At 28.1% G+C, this 19,271-nt stretch overlaps 1 protein-coding gene across 1 annotated transcript in view; it reads right to left on the bottom strand.

Annotated features, from left to right (window-relative positions):
• Positions 1 to 18,585, bottom strand: part of mub (poly(rC)-binding protein mub) — a gene marked incomplete in the record, with an annotated part of 30,446 nt that extends 11,861 nt beyond the window's left edge. Inside the window, 8 exon segments of the mRNA XM_067046084.1 lie at positions 1,194 to 1,284; positions 7,373 to 7,405; positions 11,619 to 11,864; positions 12,755 to 13,024; positions 14,923 to 15,039; positions 15,158 to 15,214; positions 17,889 to 18,035; positions 18,462 to 18,585. Coding sequence (XP_066902185.1) covers positions 1,194 to 1,284; positions 7,373 to 7,405; positions 11,619 to 11,864; positions 12,755 to 13,024; positions 14,923 to 15,039; positions 15,158 to 15,214; positions 17,889 to 17,969 — 895 coding nt within the window.
• Positions 18,586 to 19,271: the final 686 nt, after the last annotated feature.

The following is a 19,271-nucleotide window of genomic DNA, read 5'->3' as shown; positions in this document are numbered from 1 at the left end:
TATTCTAAATAGCAGCAAATTTGGAGAATGACCTATGTAGCTATTGATTAAATTTATAAATGGATATGTACTAGCTGTACCCCATAGTTTCACCCACATTAAATTTGGAATATATATGCCTGTTTTAAAGTGGAGATGGAAAATACAAATAAAATACAGGAAACAGATAATTCTAATAGGACATATACACTGTTAATTTAATTAATCGTAATGCTTCTAAAATATCAGGTGTATTGAAAAGTATAATGAGTATAGTAAGGACAACTAATGAAGGCATTATTATTTTCACACTCTTTTAAGAGTGTCACAACTTTTATAAGCACACACTAAAATCAGTGAACGCTTAGAACAAAGTCCAGAGAATCACAGGGGATTTTCCCTGGTTTATAGGAAATAATCAATTTCGTCGTGAATTACAAATGGAACCAATAGATAATTTAATCAAAAAACGATTCATGTAATTCCACTCCCAACTGCCAGCAGTTAAATGTGCAGTGGCTTACAACTTAGGCAATCCAACCTCATCGCAAAGACTGAAGCCCAAGCTGATGCATCGACATCCTGTTATAGATTTATAATTTATTTATTTGTATTACCGTCATTCTTTTTTACTCTATTTCTTATTCTTCATTTATTTTTTCACTATATGTCAATTATTTATTTTACTAATTCTATAAAAATCATTTGTTTTTGTTTGTAATTTCCTCTTGATTTCTTAATTATACAACTATTATTATTTTTAATTGTTAATCTTTTTCTTATAATTGATCCTTATTATTTATAATTGTTCATAGTTAGGCATTTTAAATAACTAGGAGTTTCTTTTGCATGACAAGACTATACCACCCGTTACCAACAGTTAAAAAAATTAACAGGCTGTAAGGCCAACAAAGCCTATCTGGTACTATATAGAAATGAATTTTAAAATTAACAAACTTGTAACAGGCTATTTTATATTGATTGAAAAAATGGCCAAAATTGGTGTACAAAAGCTAATAGTCATAAGAGTTAAAGGGTTCCTTGTATCACTTGTTTCTACATGAAGTCTTAAGATGGCACAGGCCACAAGCTAAAATATTCACCTAATAACTAAGAACAAGTTAAAGTTGGCTCTAACTTCCCATAACACAAGAGATCCTCAATCGATTATTAAGAAAAAAAAAAAAAACAAGACTAAGATAATTAAAACATACCTGCTGGATTAAGACCTCCTGTGTTGGAGTTGAGACCCCCAAGACCAAGAGCAGCAAGACCTGCAAGTGGGCTACCTCCCATTTTGCCCATCTGTAGAAAAAAATTTATACTGTAATTACATAACCAAAAAAAGGTTAATGTATTGGAAATGAACTTAATTCTAAAAAACACAGTGATCATCAGAAAATAGTTTTCTTAAGTAATAGGAATTATCCAATAAATTAGAAAACAAATATTTTCTAGCAACTGACCAAACATATATATACAAACTTACATTATATTTATACATATTACAGATGAGTAATATTAATGAACGGTTTTTTAAACTACAGAAAATAATGAAATTACCTATTTGAAATAAACTTAACATTTGTTCATATAAAAGTTCACCACAGGAACAATGTTCTAGGCCAATCATTTGTATAGTACTATACTGGAAACTGCTTACTCAAGCAAACCAATATTATTGTGCAAAGAGATAGTTACACTTAATTCAAACCATAACTCAAGAAGATGTACAACTAATAAGTAAACGAACCATAAGAATGTCAAAATCATTTATGAAAAGTTAATTCTGGAACCATGCTCAATTATACTGAAATTTAAAACCTTCAATCGAATAAATACAAAAATTAGTCATAAAGCAATAACTGACAATAGTACAACAGGATTTCATGAACTTTTCATTGCTGACACACAATGTTTCATATTTCTTGACACAGAATTAAAATATTTGATGTTTCCGCTCAGAAGGCTTTCCTTTATTTTTGTTTAAGTTTAGCTTTATGGATACTTTTATTATCTTTCTGAAATGTTGTGGAAAATGTTTAATTTTTGAGTTATTAGGAAAACTAAACATGCATATCACGTTCTATACTCCATATCATTGCCAAAACAGGACGAATTTATTTTTTTAATAATTTTAAGCAGCTATCTATAGAAATGCCTTCTTCTATTTTGATTCATCATAATTATTTTTCTCTTGGAGATGTAGTATGTAAGAAAAAGTAATAAGCTTCAAGCAGAAAACTTTAGATAGGTTTCATCAAAACGTAAGAGCAGTTTTTATTCTAGGGATTATAGAAAAACAGATTTTTAGGTGGATATTACAGTATCTATTCTACGAAACTGGAGAGGGAATTTTTACACTAAAAAACAAAAAATAGAACAATGGAATCAGTCAATCTGTTTATCCCTACAGAATCTTTTGAGAAAATAAAAAAAAATGTGAAAAATCGATTCTATAAAACAGTATTTCTAGTTGGTGGACTTTTTCAAAAATGTTTGGTAGCATCCCAGACTTTGATAGATAAGGTTAGAAAATTAACAATACCCTCAAGAGAAGCACCATATGCCGTAACAAAAACTGAAACAGTTTCTAAATTCCAAAAATTATAGAGGTTAATGGGAAAGAACATGTACAATGGACACCCTCTGTAGTGTGTTTTATAAATTATCATATTTAAAGCATTGCAATCATCTACACTAAATTCAATACATTTTTTTTTTTAAATCAGTGATCAATCAGGCCAAGAACTATACCGAGATACTTTATTTATTATGTTATAAACTTACAGTGAATGGGAACAAATATTTCTTTCCAATACTTACTTTTGGCAAGATTTGGGTGAACATGTACTATTTAAAAATAATATTACTCATCTTATGTTTTTTAAATTAAAAGCGGTCATACCTTTAAAAATAAATTTATAAGTTTTATAAAAATAGCCGAGTCCTCATAAGATTACTGGTACTGTAAGTTTTTTAAATTATTTATCTAGCATTTAGCATATTTAGCTTACAAATATAAATTGAATTGATTCAAAGGGTTAACAGGTAATAAATTAATTTCTTTCAAAATCGTACTATTTATCATACTCAACCAGAGTATTTGTCATAATGACTAAAAGAAGCAATTGATAACTCATGAAAAATTCCAACAGAGAAGTAAAAATCGATTTTAAACACATAGTGATTGACGTTTCACCAAATTAATTTATCAGTAGGATAACAATCTTATTGTTTTATCATATCATCAAATACACATAATAAAAAATAATTTGTCAGTTATTGCATGTTATTTTATAATGACATTAATTCCTAATTCACACTAAACTACTAGAGATCTCATCTAACTCCTGGGATGCAAAATGGTCCCTTAAATTTCACAGATTAAATTTAAGTCACCTTAATACCACACATTAAAACACTAAGTGGTTAACAAGGATTCCTCTCAGGAAGCAAACAAATGAAGAATCAATTTTTGGATAGTATCTAAATCGATGGCACCACAGGATAACCTTGTAACTGACTTTTGACTATTTGTTTGCCACATTTTGAGTAAAAACTTTCCTTATCCAATGGATTTATGAAAATAGATGAAATCAGCAAAAATTGATCTTAAACTTATTTAGAGGAGTTCAATAAATGTTTAAACCACAAAAGATTCAGATAGGAAACTTCCAATAAAATTGTAAAAATATTATGGTCAAAAAGTCCATAGCGAAATTATTAGGTGAGGCCATTGATGTCTACATAATGAAAACTTATAGAACAATAAACAATATCAACAGCTCTAGAAATGACTATAACACCAAAATCAAAGTTAAAAGACACCTTAATACTTAATAAAATAAAATAAGCAGTATGTAAAACAATAATGGAGGTTATATTAAAGAAAAAAAAAGTCAATTATTATTAAAATCTTTCTAATAAATAGGGTAATAATTGAACCAAAAAAGATTAAGAGATGACAACAATAATGACTTTGTTGATTCAATTAGATCAATAAATAAATTTGATAAAAGATACTTGCTTACTCCTGAACCTATTAGTATATTTATAAATTTTGTATTTTGATTAATTAATAAAAAATATTATGAAGTGAACTACCTTAATAATTATTAACATTGTAAATTTCCACACTTATACAATAAATCAAATAATATACACATATAAAAGTAAATTATAGAAAATCAGTTGCCAGAAGAAGTCAAAAATTTATAATTTCAATTTTTCTACTTATAAATAAAGTAAATGTTTTAATTGTTAACTAGTTTTGTTCATCACCTATATATATATATATATATATATTTAACAAGGGCAGAAATGTAATGATATAGGTTGATGATCTTTAACCAGAATAGCATTATCAACAACTATTTCACATGTTCTTCTCAGAAAGAACTCAACCTAAATAGGAGGGTGCATTACATTAGACAGTATTGAAATTTTTTTTAATGAGCAAAATTGCTAATCTTTGCTCTCTAAACTAACTCCATATTTAATGACGAAAGGTTTGGAATCAGGCTGTTTTAATTCATTGAAACGAAATAAAGATGGGTAAAACAAATTACTTTAATACATACACTATTCCAAGTACACATTATTTTTTTCAAAAAACAGAGTAATAGCTAGCAAGGGTCAGTTGACGATGCCAACTGGCAGTATAAAGGTGGAACCAATGGTCTTTAGGTTGGGACTGACCCACCTGCCTTATTTAGTACTCACTATTATAACTGTGAATATCCATTTTGATATTTCCAGTTTTAACTGCTAATGTGCTAAAGGCAGATCAAGTAAATCATTTTTTGTAATGAAATCAGTCGGACTGTGATATTAGTGAAATGATTTTACCAACCTATATGTTAATTTTTAATGAATCTGCATTTTTATATATTGATAGGATTGTTTATTGTTAACCCCTTGATAATGGTTAACGGCTTTTCCACTATTTAGAGAGGTGGTCCCAATTGATCGAAATGATGAACATAGGGAGCTTTGCCCTATGGGCGGTTTACTGCTTTTGTAATCCTTAATTTTTAGTAGTTGGAAATAGTATGCATTATAGATAGTTTAACCATGGCAGCATCTACTAAAGTTTTAGAGAATTTATATTATATTTTTTAACTGTGAAAGTAACATAACTGCTTATCTGGGTATGACTTATGTTATTAAACGCTGGAGTGATTTATAAGAGGCCTCATAATGGGTTTTGTATTTCTTTCCTTTTCTAAATGTTTAAATTATTTTGTTTATCATTTAAATAATAAGTGTACTAATTAAATAGAATTAGGCAGTTAAGTAGTTGTGTAAATATTTTTAATAGATCCAATGCTGTGTCCAAACCGAACCCACAAATAAAAAAAGAGGATGAGCAATGAAATAAATATATTGTATGTGTCATTATTATATTGTGCATAATGTTACTCAATGGAAGAAAATAATAAATTTCAAGAATTATGCTATAAAATAAAATAAAATTGTATATTTAATGAGTATGTATATAAATTTATACATATTCATCAAGTAAATAAAAGTAGGTAGAGTGATAAATGATGGCATTTTAAAAAAATAAATACCCAATGTCTAAATTTTTTACTCAAGAAAAAGGAAAATATAGAATATTAAGTGACTCATCCCTGGCAGTGCTCAGTGTTCTCAAGGTCACTTTCCAGTGTTTGTATGACCCCCTCATTATCAAAGGAATAAATAATGTATTGAGTTAGCCAATTGTAGCATATCTACTGGACATTGGCAGTTTATTTGCTATGGAGTAATAAACAGGTAAAAAAATAAATAAATAATTTTTAGGGACTGACACTCTTGGAAGCAATAAACTATTGATTCTAAACAGAGCTATTGCTGTTATCTTGTAAAATGATAAGAAAAACCAAACAATATACTTTGATAAGTAATATAAAAAATCAGCTATCCAACTTTTTTGTTTCCTCCTCCCATTGATTTGAAGATATTTTATATTAGTTTTTTAAAACTATTATAATAAATAAAATTTGATAATAAGAAACATTTTATCATGCTCATTTTTTTAAAAACTTATATAAACCATTAAGAACCACTTAATATAAGACAATAGTTATAATATAGATAGATGGTTACAATACTCTGTTTTCCAATTTTAACAACTTTTTTAATGTTGCTCGATTTAATAATTTTTAACTTGACACTCCTCACATTTTAAGAAAATGTTTCAAAGGTAAGATAAGACTGTTCCTAAATTAGGGCATAGGGGACCAGAGGAATGGTCCCTCCACGTCCCATTAATTCCATTGTGTTAGCCATAGGCTAAATACTACCTTAACAGCCAATAATATCAACACCTAATAATGCCACAAGGCAATCAAAGGGATAAGACGTACTAAAATATACACAATAAATTTCTTGTAATATGTATGTATGAACTAATAATGTTATTACTCTTTATTATTTAAATTTATAGTGCCACGATCTTTCCAAGGAGAAGTCGTACATCAATCAGTACTCGATTAAATTAATGTTATGTTTTTATGGTGAGATAAGTAGGCTAAAGTGAATAAAATTCAATGTAGCTTGATTTAATTAATTTTTTAATCTAAGTCTTCTCTTTCCATTTCAAATAAATGTTTTAAAAGTAAGATAAGACTGTCACTAAATCAGGGATTAGGTAGTAGATGGCATAGTAAGTCTTCTCCATTATTTTAGGTGTTATGATCTCCTTCGAGAGATTGTGACATGTCATACACCAACTAATATCCGATTAAGTGAATGTTTAAAAGGTGAGATAACTAAGGGATAAGGGAGTGGGTAGTCTGGTAATCCTACTCTTCATTATTTTTGGTGTTATGATCTCTTGAAGATGTTTTATATTGGCTTTTTAGATTATCACAATAAACAAACTCCGATAATAAGAAACATTCTATTATGCTCAATAATTTGTTTTTCCAACTCAAATGAAACAATTAAGAATTAGTTAATGATGTTATAATTATATATATTGTTATAACTTATAACAATAAAATGGTTGTATAATGAGGGGTAAATTGCTAATACAGTAGCTAAAAACCGAAAATTAAGTATAATTTACCCATCTTCGATACATGGAACATGTGAAAATAGTTCATTAACATGTAAACTTTTATAAATTAAACTTAATTAACAATAAATCCAGTTTTACCAACTGTCAATATCAATAATCAATGGGTTTAAAAAAAAAGTTTTCTCAGCCAGTGAATTCAGAATAATTAATCATGTCAATGACTATAGATAAAAATAACCGTTGTATACCAATAATAAATAATAGATATACACTGGCTTTTATAATTATATATATTTTATTTTCACAATAATATAAATACATATTAAAGAAATCACCTGATGATGTCATCAATATGGTACTTACTTGGGAAGGTGCGATCACAACATCCGGTAGGAGCTGTAAATAGTGTGGAAATTTACATATAATTACATAGAATAAATAAATTAAAATATCTTAGCTGGGATAAATAGGTGGGAAGAAAGGACCCCAAAAGTAACCCTCCCACGCCACATGATTTAAATTTCAATAATTCATTTGACAATGTTCTATTTTTAAGGAACAGATTCAATATTAAACAATGGGCCATAACATAAAAAATCAATGATCTCTTTCTGATCTCTCGATTTATTTTAAATAAAAAAATAAAGAAAGAAAAATAAAACTATTCCCTTTAATATACAAGAAAGGGTGTTGAAAAGTGCAAAATTACAAGAAATAAGAAGTATAACAGAAATAAAGCGCAAGCAGAATTTAAATTAGAAGCCATGCTTGAAAGTTTCTAATAATTGTAAGAGTCATTTTATTTAAAATGATACTCTTACTTCACAAATTAAAATTGCTTATTTAGAAGAAAAAAAAAAAAGAAAAAGAAAAAGAATAAAGAAAACTAATTGCAATAAACGATTGTGTTAACATTATATGAGTGGGATATAATATATCACTAGTCAAAACAGTGGCAGTGGTAATATTAGAAGGAAATGATAGAAGTAATATGTAAGTAGTTCCAAAAAGAGTCGTAAATAAAGATTAATAAATGTAAAAACGAACCTGTCTTAGAAAAATATAAAAAATAACTTTACGAATCTTTTTGAATCATAACAATGAAGTACAGGAATATAATATAATGATTAGACCTATATTGAGAAGCTGTCAAGGAAGGCATTTTTATAGACATTAACACCAGAGAAATCAATGAGGCATTACTTTAATTATTAAATTGTCATAAATAATTTAAAAACTAATTATTATATTCATTTGTAATGCATCACTGACTTCGCAACAGATCAATATCTTAAAATTAAGAAACTAAATAGAAGCTTTATACATGCACATGCAATGTTCAGAAGATGTTAATAAATGCATAAATAACTGACTGAAGCATAACAGTCATTTAAACCGCAGCAGTGAATTGGAAAAATGAAAAATAGTTGAACTATGCTCTTAGTAAATCAATAACTTTGACTTTTTTTTTTTTCTGAGTAAGGAATCTGTAAGTATAGTAAAATTAAGGCAAATAATCTTTCATTTTTCTGCATCTTTAAAATAGGAAATTAATACATACATTATTCCTTGACCACAAAAACTCAAACATACATAAATAAATCAGTGCACGTTCATTTCGATTTGCAATAGTGTGCATTAAATTATTTTGATTAAAATTTCACATTGCCATGTACTTTGAGTGAATTTAAAGACTGTTTGTTAAACACACATGAAACCAGTTAACAAACTAATTCTACAACATAGAATAACTTTATTTCATTGCAACATATTTTCTTTGTTAAATTAAAAAACCCTATAAGAGAGTATAATACAAAAGAACATTTAAATAAACAAACGACAATGTGTATAATTTTATTTCACATATAATCACTCGTCCTAACATTTAAGTTGAATCATTTGAATTAATTAATAAACAGAGGAGTTAAAAAGAAAATTTAAGTGCTTTGATTAGTTCAAGCATACAAAATAATACATAAAATTGATTATGAAATTATAATAAAAGAGAGCAGAAATCAAAAAGAAGTAATATATAATTTTATTTTAAACTTAAAAACTGAATTTATTTTTAATTATAGAACCACCAATGAAAAAGGAAACAATTATTTATATGTATTATTAATTAAAGCAATCATATAAATTCTTTGACTATTTTTGATTTTTTTTTTCCCAACTGGGCCATTTCAATAGATAATTAATCAAGATAATTTAGATTTTCAATTAGTACTGTGAATAAATTACAAATCAGTGACAAGATTCATATAAAATTACTATAGAAGGTTTATCACAAAAGAGCATTTTCACTATATTTCATATGCACGCATAAACCAAAACCCGACAGAAAGTTCATTTTTAGTTTTCTTAGAAACCTAGTGAATGATTCTCAAGCCACCAAAATTTGCTACATAAACGTTACATGATTTGTAGCAAAAGAAAAAAAAATTATAATTAATAGTTAGTATCTTTAACAGCTCTATTAAAATAACTACAAACTGAAAATAAGGCTGTTAACAATTGACTTAGAAGGATCACATGTATTAGTGACGAATTGCAATTGATATGAAAAGGGTCATATTTGAAATGAGATATTGACTTAAAAAACCGATGGAATAAACTAGATAAAGAAGATATTAGGGAATATCAAATTAAATTCTAGCTATCACAATATACTCACCTAAATCACTAATGACGAGAAATGAATAATTCATGAACAAAATTATTATTGAAAAAAAAAGTTGTTTAAATTTGGTACCCGAAAGGAATTTAAATATAAATTGTTTTAAAATAAGCAAGGTAGAACAGAGAAATCTTAAGCTAAAACTGTCAATGTAATTAATTAGTTTATTAGTTAATTAATTTTGACAACAAACAGAAGAAACTCTTTTAAAATATTGAAGATCGTTGATAACTGAAATTTCATTTAAATTATCTTTCTTCTGTTTCAGAAACAGGTTATGTCTAAATTCAATGTTTATTATTGACTATGATGGTATTTTAATTCCCATTATTGCACTAAATACGTTTATATTGAAAATAGCTCATCATGTTCACCCAATATATTTAAAAAGAAATAAAATAAATGATACAAGACCGACAAAGTTCTAAAAAAGGTTAATACACTTATCAGTTTAAAATCATTTTTTTTAATTACAGAAATTACTGAATTACTAAACAAAATATTTGGTTATTAAAAAAAAGAGAGTGATTATAAGAGAGAAAAAAAAAAACTAACTGAGTAATTCATGTGTGTTCATTAATTTCAGCACAAAATAACAAAAAAAAAAATATATTAAAATTTCATCATTAGTATCAGTTACTTATAAGGATTAACGCAAAATATTATTTAAAATTACTTTGTGAATAGCTAACACTAAAAGTTATAATGTTAGGTGATAAGAATAAGAAAATAAGCCCAGAAATATACAAAAGAAAGTGCACTGAGAAAACAAAAATCACAGCAGTTTCAAGTTAGTACATAAGCAAGTATCATTATTCATATCTATAATGATTTCTGCTAAATGGAAGCAATGAAAACTAATATATTAGATGAAAATGATCTGTACTAACTTAAAACAACAAAATTAAAACAAAGAAAAAAAAAAGAATAACCATATAAGAAGTATTAAAAGTAAGTTATAGAAATAGTAGGTATCAAAGAGATCAGAAGGTAGGGGGGGCTAAGAAGAAATATAATCCCACAGCAGTTGTTTAAAACTGTGTGGAGGAATGGGGCCGCCCAATACCTCTATTGCCCTTTATTTTTCAATAATAACATAATAATGAAAGTTACAAATAAGGAAGAAGTTAAATAATTAAATAGGTGACAATTGAATCAGTCAATTTTTATTAATGAAGAAATCTGTTCGGCATTTTATTTGTCATAAGAAATAGCACATTACAACTACAAATATGATCAGATTAAGTAATAGGTTTAACTAATCTAAAAATATCCGGAAGCATAATGTAGCTACATTAAATTAATAACATTATGATCTGTACAAATCATTGGTTTAAATTAAAAATAATGGTGGCATCATTGCATTACTATTGAATAAATATAATTTGTACTTCACAAAAGGAGTATCATATTTTTTTCAAGTATTAGGATCATCCAAAATATATATTGAATAAAAATAAACAAAACTATTTTAAGGATTACAAATATTCCCAATTAAAGTAAATAATTTTTTAAAAAAATTATTTTAGTTATTGTTATTTATGTATTAGTTAACAATACAACATACATTTTTAATCTTTTCTTTGAATTGAAATATTTTATTTATTAGTTTATTACAAGCAAACCACTACAATAATGAAATTAATATTTTCATTTATTAGATAAAATGATTTTTATTTTATTTAAAATTCCTTTCATAGAATAGATTTTTTTAAAATTGTGATTTAAATTGAACTAATTAGTTTATATAATTTAAGATACTTTTAGTCTAAATATGTATTAAGACTGAAGGAAATAGTGATGTCACCCATTTAAAGAATTTAATACCTTCATTGTACTAAATTGCTAAATTGAAAATAAAATCAAGACGTAAACTTGATAAGGCTCAAGAGGTAAGGACGGGTGAGCTGTACCGTGGCGTGTGAGGTGTACCTCTAAGTGAGCTGGAGGAAGCGCAGCCTGGAGCGCTGGGGTCTTGAGGAGTGGATCAACCAAACCGAGCGGGGGGCCAGCGAGGGCTGGCGGCGCTGGCACCCATGCACCACTCACCTCTCCTGTCGGACCAGCTGGAACGGCGTAATTACCCTGTATAGTATAGGCCTGACCTCCGGCCAGGATCACTGGAGCAGGAACCTGAGGCTTTGGTCGATAAGGTATTGTAGCCCCTTTTGGAGGAGACTGAAAAACAAAATATTATTGACAGATTAATAAAGAATATAATTCTGAAAGTATTAATCATGACATTCATATGGTTTTTCACTATGAGAATAACTTAAATATAAATGAGAATTAGTTCACCAAAACAAATACTATTTTAATCTCTTAAATATAAAATGAATATGAGTGTTCTTTGAGTCATTTAACTCTCAACATACACACTGCCCTCCTAAAAGTTCTTTCAAGGTGTGAAATCTAGTCTTCATGATGGGTGTTCAGGTGTTGCCATGAGCATATCCTCCCACCTATTGACATGCTAGATGAACAGTATAAGGCCAGGCTTTGTCATACAGCAAAGTAACGTCCTTGATAGATTGTTCCCATTATGCATAACTGAGTGGACTGCAAAGCCAGTTTCATTGATGATGAGGTGACAGTCCACTCCAATAAGGTGAAAAACAACTTCAATTTGTTTTTTTCTGTTGCCTTGACCAGAGATCATGGGTTTCTTTTTCCATTCTTTCTTGGCCTTAAGAGAAAGCGTTGTGTCTATGAAAGGATGTTTTCACCCAACTCTGTATCCATCTCTGCAAAATATCAACAGAACAGCAGCTCTTCTCTATTGTAGAAACACTGACTCAAGGGGATCCATTGGCCATTGCTTTGTTAATCTATATTCTGATTCCATTCAACAAGGAGGATGAAAGAGATAGCACAAGTGGATTGGGGTGATAATAAAAAGTGAAATAGGCAGTAGATACCAGATTTAATTACCGTTAGTAGGTTAATGCTGTTGTGTATTGCATGAGATTTGAAATAAACCAAAAATACATCCTTGTTTCAGGTCTACGTAAATAAATATTTTCAAGTATATAAAAACTTACAGCTACATAACATAATAACATATTTACCTCTAACATTACTTGGCAAATATGATAGATGCACTGAGTAATGGCATCTGAGGTTCCTGTAATCGTGACAGCACGTTCAGTAGAATTCGGGAGCATATCCGAAGCTACTTGTATGGATGCACCAGTGACTTCTCTAATCTCTTTAATTTTTGAGCCTCCCTTGCCGATAAGGGAACCACATTGTGATGCTGGGACTATCAACCTTAAAGTTATTGGTGATCTAGCTCCGCCCCCACTACCATTCTGCATCTCTTGAAATTGGTGAACAAACTAAAACAATAATATAATCAAATTACAAATTAGCCAAAAAAAAAAAGGATAATTATGGTATAAAATAAAACAAAGAGTGGAGCAAGAAAGAAATTTAGAAATATCAATTCATACATAAACAGCAATAAAGAATGTCTTGAAAAGAATTGAGCCCATCTAAGCAATAAGGAACCAACTAACTTTTATTATGTTCTATCCATCTCCAACAAAGTTATTGAGCAATGCTGTCTTGAGTATATGTTGCAATATAATTCTAGAAAAAATTATCGATATAGCTTATAAAATACAATTTCACAAAAATTTTGGGTAGTTCCCTATAGCGTACGCGAGTTGGTTCAATTTGATTAAATTTTGTCTAAAAACAAATTAACAAAATGCTTCTATCTTCCACATTATTTGTTTTAAAAGTGGAATTAGATTTGAAAAGTGATTAAACACCAACAGGGAAAGGTGAACTGAATTAATAAAAAAATCAATTTTGGAGGTCTCATGATTTTATGTGAGGTTTTATAATTTATGTATTAGGTGAGACCACATTTGCTCCCATAAAAAGTACATAAAAATTCGAAACAATCAAATATTTTATGCCCCAAAATTAAATCAGTAATACTTACTTAATAATTAATATATAGGAAGATGGTCAGGGTTGCGGTCAAAAGTGAAACAAAAATAGTTTACAACTATTTTATTTTCCAATTATTATTTCCAAAATAGTTGTAAACTATTTTCGTTTCACTTTTGACCGCAACCCTGACCATCTTCCTATATATCAATTTTTACGGTCAACTACATATACATATTTACTTAATAATTACTTTTATTGAATTAAAAAAAAATCAAATCTGGTAAGTAAATACTTTAAGTATCAATATTCTTCCTCACTGATTTTAATTTTTTCTTTCCCCCTTTTATTTTTTATATCCTTTATTTTTATTTTGAGAATACGGCATTTACCAGAATTTTTATTTAGAAGGTAATTACTTGTATTTAAAGATAAATGATTTGTCATTAGAGAATAACATCTATAGGATGAGATGTTGAAATAGAGCTGTATCTAGAGAGGAGTTTTTTGAATGTGTAAGTGAATACTTTTTTTTTTTAATAAAAAAATTAGAAACATTTTTTTTTTTAACATGTAAAAAATTTTATTCGAAGCATGTAAAATAATATAATAAATAGGTAAATAAATTTATAATTAAAAAGAATGTGATATTAAAAAAAATTGTTACAAGCCAGCAGAACCCATAATGGACATAGCTAGTGGAAGCTAGGACAGTACTAAACATAGTTCAGGACAATCTAAGGTGAAAGGGAGGTGCTAGAGAGCTCTTTCCACGATTCCCAAGGTAAGCTACAAGTGATATCTCTTCATATGTGCTCCCAAGACACCATGGCTATAGTGTTAATATCTGCTATTTATGTATCAGACGTATTAATTATAACGTGAGAGAAAATTCTAAGGACACAATGTTTTAATATTTCCTACATGAATACAAAGCATTCCTACTTAAGGTAGTGAGGAAGTAATAATGTATTCAAAATAAATTTATGATGTAAGCTTATATAAATTTTTTGGCATGAAAATGACTTTTAGAATGAAACAACCTGCAGAAAGCTCTTTAATAAGTGTAAGATGGTATACCATTGTCTTTTTAGACACTACTAAATATTCTTGAAATTGGACTGGTTACTGGTGGGATTTTGGCTCACATGTGGCACAAGAGGATAGGATATTGATGGGTTCATAAATAATTGTATTAATATAATAATTATGGAGTTTTTTTTTTAATGATTGGATTTGGTAATAAGATCTGTTTGGGAGGAGTAAGTGGAAATTTTCTTAAAGAATATTGTAGGTTTATAATAAAGGAAAGTTTAAATTTATAATAAAAACTTACCTCTTCGAATTTCTTGCAAATTAAGGTAAATGCCTTATAGATTGATTGTGTTGGACCTGTTACTGTAACTATACGCTCAGGGCATGAACCATCTGATATGTTAATTTTTGCACCTGACTGAAAGAAAAAATGTTACATGTAATTATTTCAAAATATAACTATATATTAAAAAATATTAAAAGATTTTATTGTACAAAATAGCAATACTTCAAAATATTGAATATAATTTACATACCTCTTCTCTAAATCTCTTAACAATTTCTCCTTTTTTCCCAATGATGCTCCCCACTTCCTAAAACAGAAATGACAAGGTTATAATGAAAGAGAAACACAAAAATAAACAAACTAAATGATGATAAGAAAAAAAGAAACAGTAATTGCTTGCTTATATTATTGAACTATAAACTTGTTAGCCAATGAAGCTAAATAAACTGAACAATGACTGAAGATGAAAGACAGCTGACTTGATAATTTAAAATTCAAGGGACCATATAAAAAGTTGAAATTATAGAGAGTTTAAGGAATTTAGAAACAGAGAAGAATAAATTCAAATAAAAGTTTTCTTCATTTTGAAAAAAAGTATGATTTTCGTTTGAGTGAGTGATTTCCACCTAGCCATGTTTATTAAATTTTTTATAGCAATGAGGGCTGAGAAGAAATCATGAATGCCTCTCTCAATGGACTGGAGATGATGGTTATTCTTTTTAATCTTCTTTGCCCGACTCCTAAAAAGTCAGCAACCTAACATTAGCTAGGGTACTGACGCCATCAACAACCTCAAAGTTTAACTCAACACAGCTAAGTAGAATTCCCTATCCCAAGTTGAGAGAAATAGAATTTATTGATGTTCATGGCTTTGATGGCTGTTCTGTATTTTATGTTTGCAATACACACTTTCTAAAACAGTTATAAAGTAAGGTAGGCAATATTTGTGAGAAAAAAAGTTTGAATCAAACAGTATGAAAGTAGACTTCAAACTCAATATATAAACAAATGACAGGTCTATTTATATTGAAAGGTGAAGGACTTGAAATTATAGAGAGTGGAGTTGTAACTTCAAATTACTGAGAGGTCTAAAATCATTGATTTTTCTATTTATTGGGTGTTTTTCATGGGACTGGAAAAAAAAAATTATGGAGTTGACTATATGTACTTCAGAATACTGGATCCAATGCATCAACTATAAGTCCATAATTGATAAAGGTTCCTATCTGCTATCTGAGATATAAGTAACTATTCACTTGCAATAAAATGTAGTTTCTGAAAGCAATTTCCCCCCACTATATTTGTTCCACATTATGTCATTCTAATATTTAACAGGTCTTTCACTGACTATTTAGTCGTTCGATTATTACAGTAAATATAGTATTTGATTAGTTTTAGTCAATTTCATGAAATTCTAAGTTTCCACAATGGTTTTACTAATTTCTGGTTACATCTACCAGACTGCTGGAGATAATTATAGATTGTTATACGGAAATAAAATTTTTACGACTGTATTTTTCTGTCTAAACTTAACAAAAAAGTTCTTTAACCTTGTTTAAGAGGAAGGCCAGAAGTGTGATCCACTGAGGGCTATAAAATAATTGACTGAGAACAATGCCAACAGTATTTACATACATTTTCATGAAACTCAAAAGTTGACCACAACTGCTCATTGTCACTTTTTAAATAATTCACTGTGGAGAGTGTAAAATTTTACATTTTTCTTCTGAAATATGGAACCTTTACCATAAAAAAAAACAAAAAAAAAAACACATCTTGTAGCACGTAAAGATTACAATTTAGCCTTTTTGCGATGTCTTCGGGAACCAGTATTCAGGAATAATACCCAGATGGTTATCTATTTTAATACTTAATAAGGCTATCCACTAGTAAATAGCAGTTCTGTAGCGGTGTGAATTTCATTAGTTGACATATAATTTTTTTGTGGGTTGATTAGAAACATTATTTGATTGCATTAATTTTTCAAAATTTTATCTTTGGATTACATGAATTTAATTAAATGTAAATAGAAATTTACATTTAATAAAAACAAGAACATTATAAATATACTAACCGAATATTTCCACTTTTGTATTAAAACAACATTCTACATAAAAAATAAAATTATATACAAAAAATTCTATTTTTATTTGTGTAGCGGAATTAAGTACAATGAATAGGCAAACAATATAAAACAATCAAACTAATAACATTAAGTTCAAATTGTGAATTTTTATAAAGAAAAAATGTAAGTATAAATAACCAGGAATACACAAATAAAGAATATAAATAGAGAACAAGACTTTTTTTAAAAAAAATTAAATATATCGACTTTTAGAATGTTATTATTTCAAATTATTGTGGAAGCATCTCATGTAGATAGGTTAAATTTTTATAGAAAATGTTGATTTGTAATTGACTAAAACACCAATTGGAAATGGATAAATTGAAATTCTTAAATAAAATTAATAAGTTTTCTTATAGAATATTAATTTTTCAACAAAAATCTTACTTTTCGAATGTGGATACACTAACTTTTGACAGAAAACTCTTCAAAGGTATATATGTCAGCAAGACGTGGAGAACTCATACTTCAATGACCTTATCTTTAAAATCCACTATATCTGATGGAATACTTACCAATAACCCTTAACATAACTGAAGAGCTAAGTATAAGAATGAGTAGAATTACGAACATAAAAATTTGGATGATATGACTTTCTAAATTTTATTTCAGACTGCGAAACATTATTTTTAGCTTGAGTAAACTACCAAAATTTAAGATTAGGAAAAATTAAACAAAGGTTTTTAAAATAATCTTCCAAGCAAAAATCCTCATTTCTTGAAAATTTCAGATCAAATGTTCTTTAACTCAGCTCTTAAGTTGTATTACAGTAAGTTTAAAAAGATTTTATTGAATTATATTTACATATTCTGATATAGATTATAAAATTTGATAAATTATTAATGTAAACACTCACCTTTCCTTGCATAATCAGTCGAATAGTAAGAGTGACATTGGGATCATCATTAGCAAAATTCATTTTTATGTCTGTTTCCATTTTTATGGGTTTAGAAGGTGGAACTAAAGGTTATGGGGGGCTGGTGGGCAAGAAAGTCAGTTCACACTGAAAAGAAAAAAAATAATTACTACAGGATATCAATAAAAATTTAACAGAACATAATCACTGCATAATTACCGTGGCACCACAAATTATATTTAAATATAGCAGAAAAATATGTAGATAATGTATATATTAAAAATTTGGAGTAAGCATTGATTGAGAAATTTGGTGCAATGGCGGCTGATATTAAAACGTGCTACATGTAATTAAATATAAAAAATTAAGTACTTCATTTAACAGCAAAGAAAACGGTGTGGTGAAATAAAATACGAAATATAAAGGAAAACTTTACATACGATATTCCAGTTTTCACATTAAGTGACGCTACTGAAAGGTTATGAACAGAACACCAATTCAACAATCACAAAAACTAAGAAAGTAATACGAAAAGAATGATATTGAAAACGAAACTTATGTAATTTGACATACCTTAAACTGTTAACATATAACTAATAAAAGGGGAATACAAAAAAACAATAGGAAAAAGGCGTCAGTCTGAAAGGAACTGGAGTAGGGCTCGGGATGGAAGATAGAGGGGTTGCTACAGTGCTGCTCTGAGTAGGTACTATTGGGAAACACGAAATCTTAAAAGAGGTCATACATAGTGTTTATGAAGCTTTTATTAGTTTAGATTTATAATTTTTTTGGAGATTTATTAGTTTTATTATTATTATATATTTAACATCCATATCAGCTTCTGTTCTAAAATATATTAATTTATTACCCAAATATGTCCAATCAATGGGAAAAGGTAAAGGTAAGTATGTATTGGTACATCAGCGAAATATTTGTTCACAACGAAAAATGTTCATTAATTATTAAAAATATTAATTAAACACTATAAATTAATAATGATTAATTTAACTGGTTTCGTAATGAATATTACTTTATTAATTACATTTAGTTTTTCCCATATATGAACATATTTTTTCGGAAGGGAAGGGTTGGAGAGAATTTTTCGTAATAATTTTTTGCTTCATTTAGTTTTCGAAATAGCAGCGTTAAAGAATCAAAAATGGTTTGTGTATGTATATCGTTTTTATTAAATATATTTGGCAGCAACTTTTATTTTTCTATAAGGTCAGGATTTTTTCAATTATTTTGTTTAGTTGTTGGAAGGATTTTAAAATAATTTGAAATTTCTATTAAAAATATATTTAGTTGGACAATTTTACAAAGGCCATTTTTTTGGATAGCTTCATCTACAATTTAAGTAAATGAAATAATAAATAATAAAAT

The sequence above is a fragment of the Halyomorpha halys genome, unplaced genomic scaffold, assembly GCF_000696795.3.
Source record: "Halyomorpha halys isolate HHAL.00 unplaced genomic scaffold, Hhal_1.1 Scaffold265.1, whole genome shotgun sequence".
Classification (NCBI taxonomy): Eukaryota; Metazoa; Arthropoda; class Insecta; order Hemiptera; family Pentatomidae; genus Halyomorpha; species Halyomorpha halys.
This window is presented reverse-complemented; position numbering and strand designations above follow the sequence as displayed.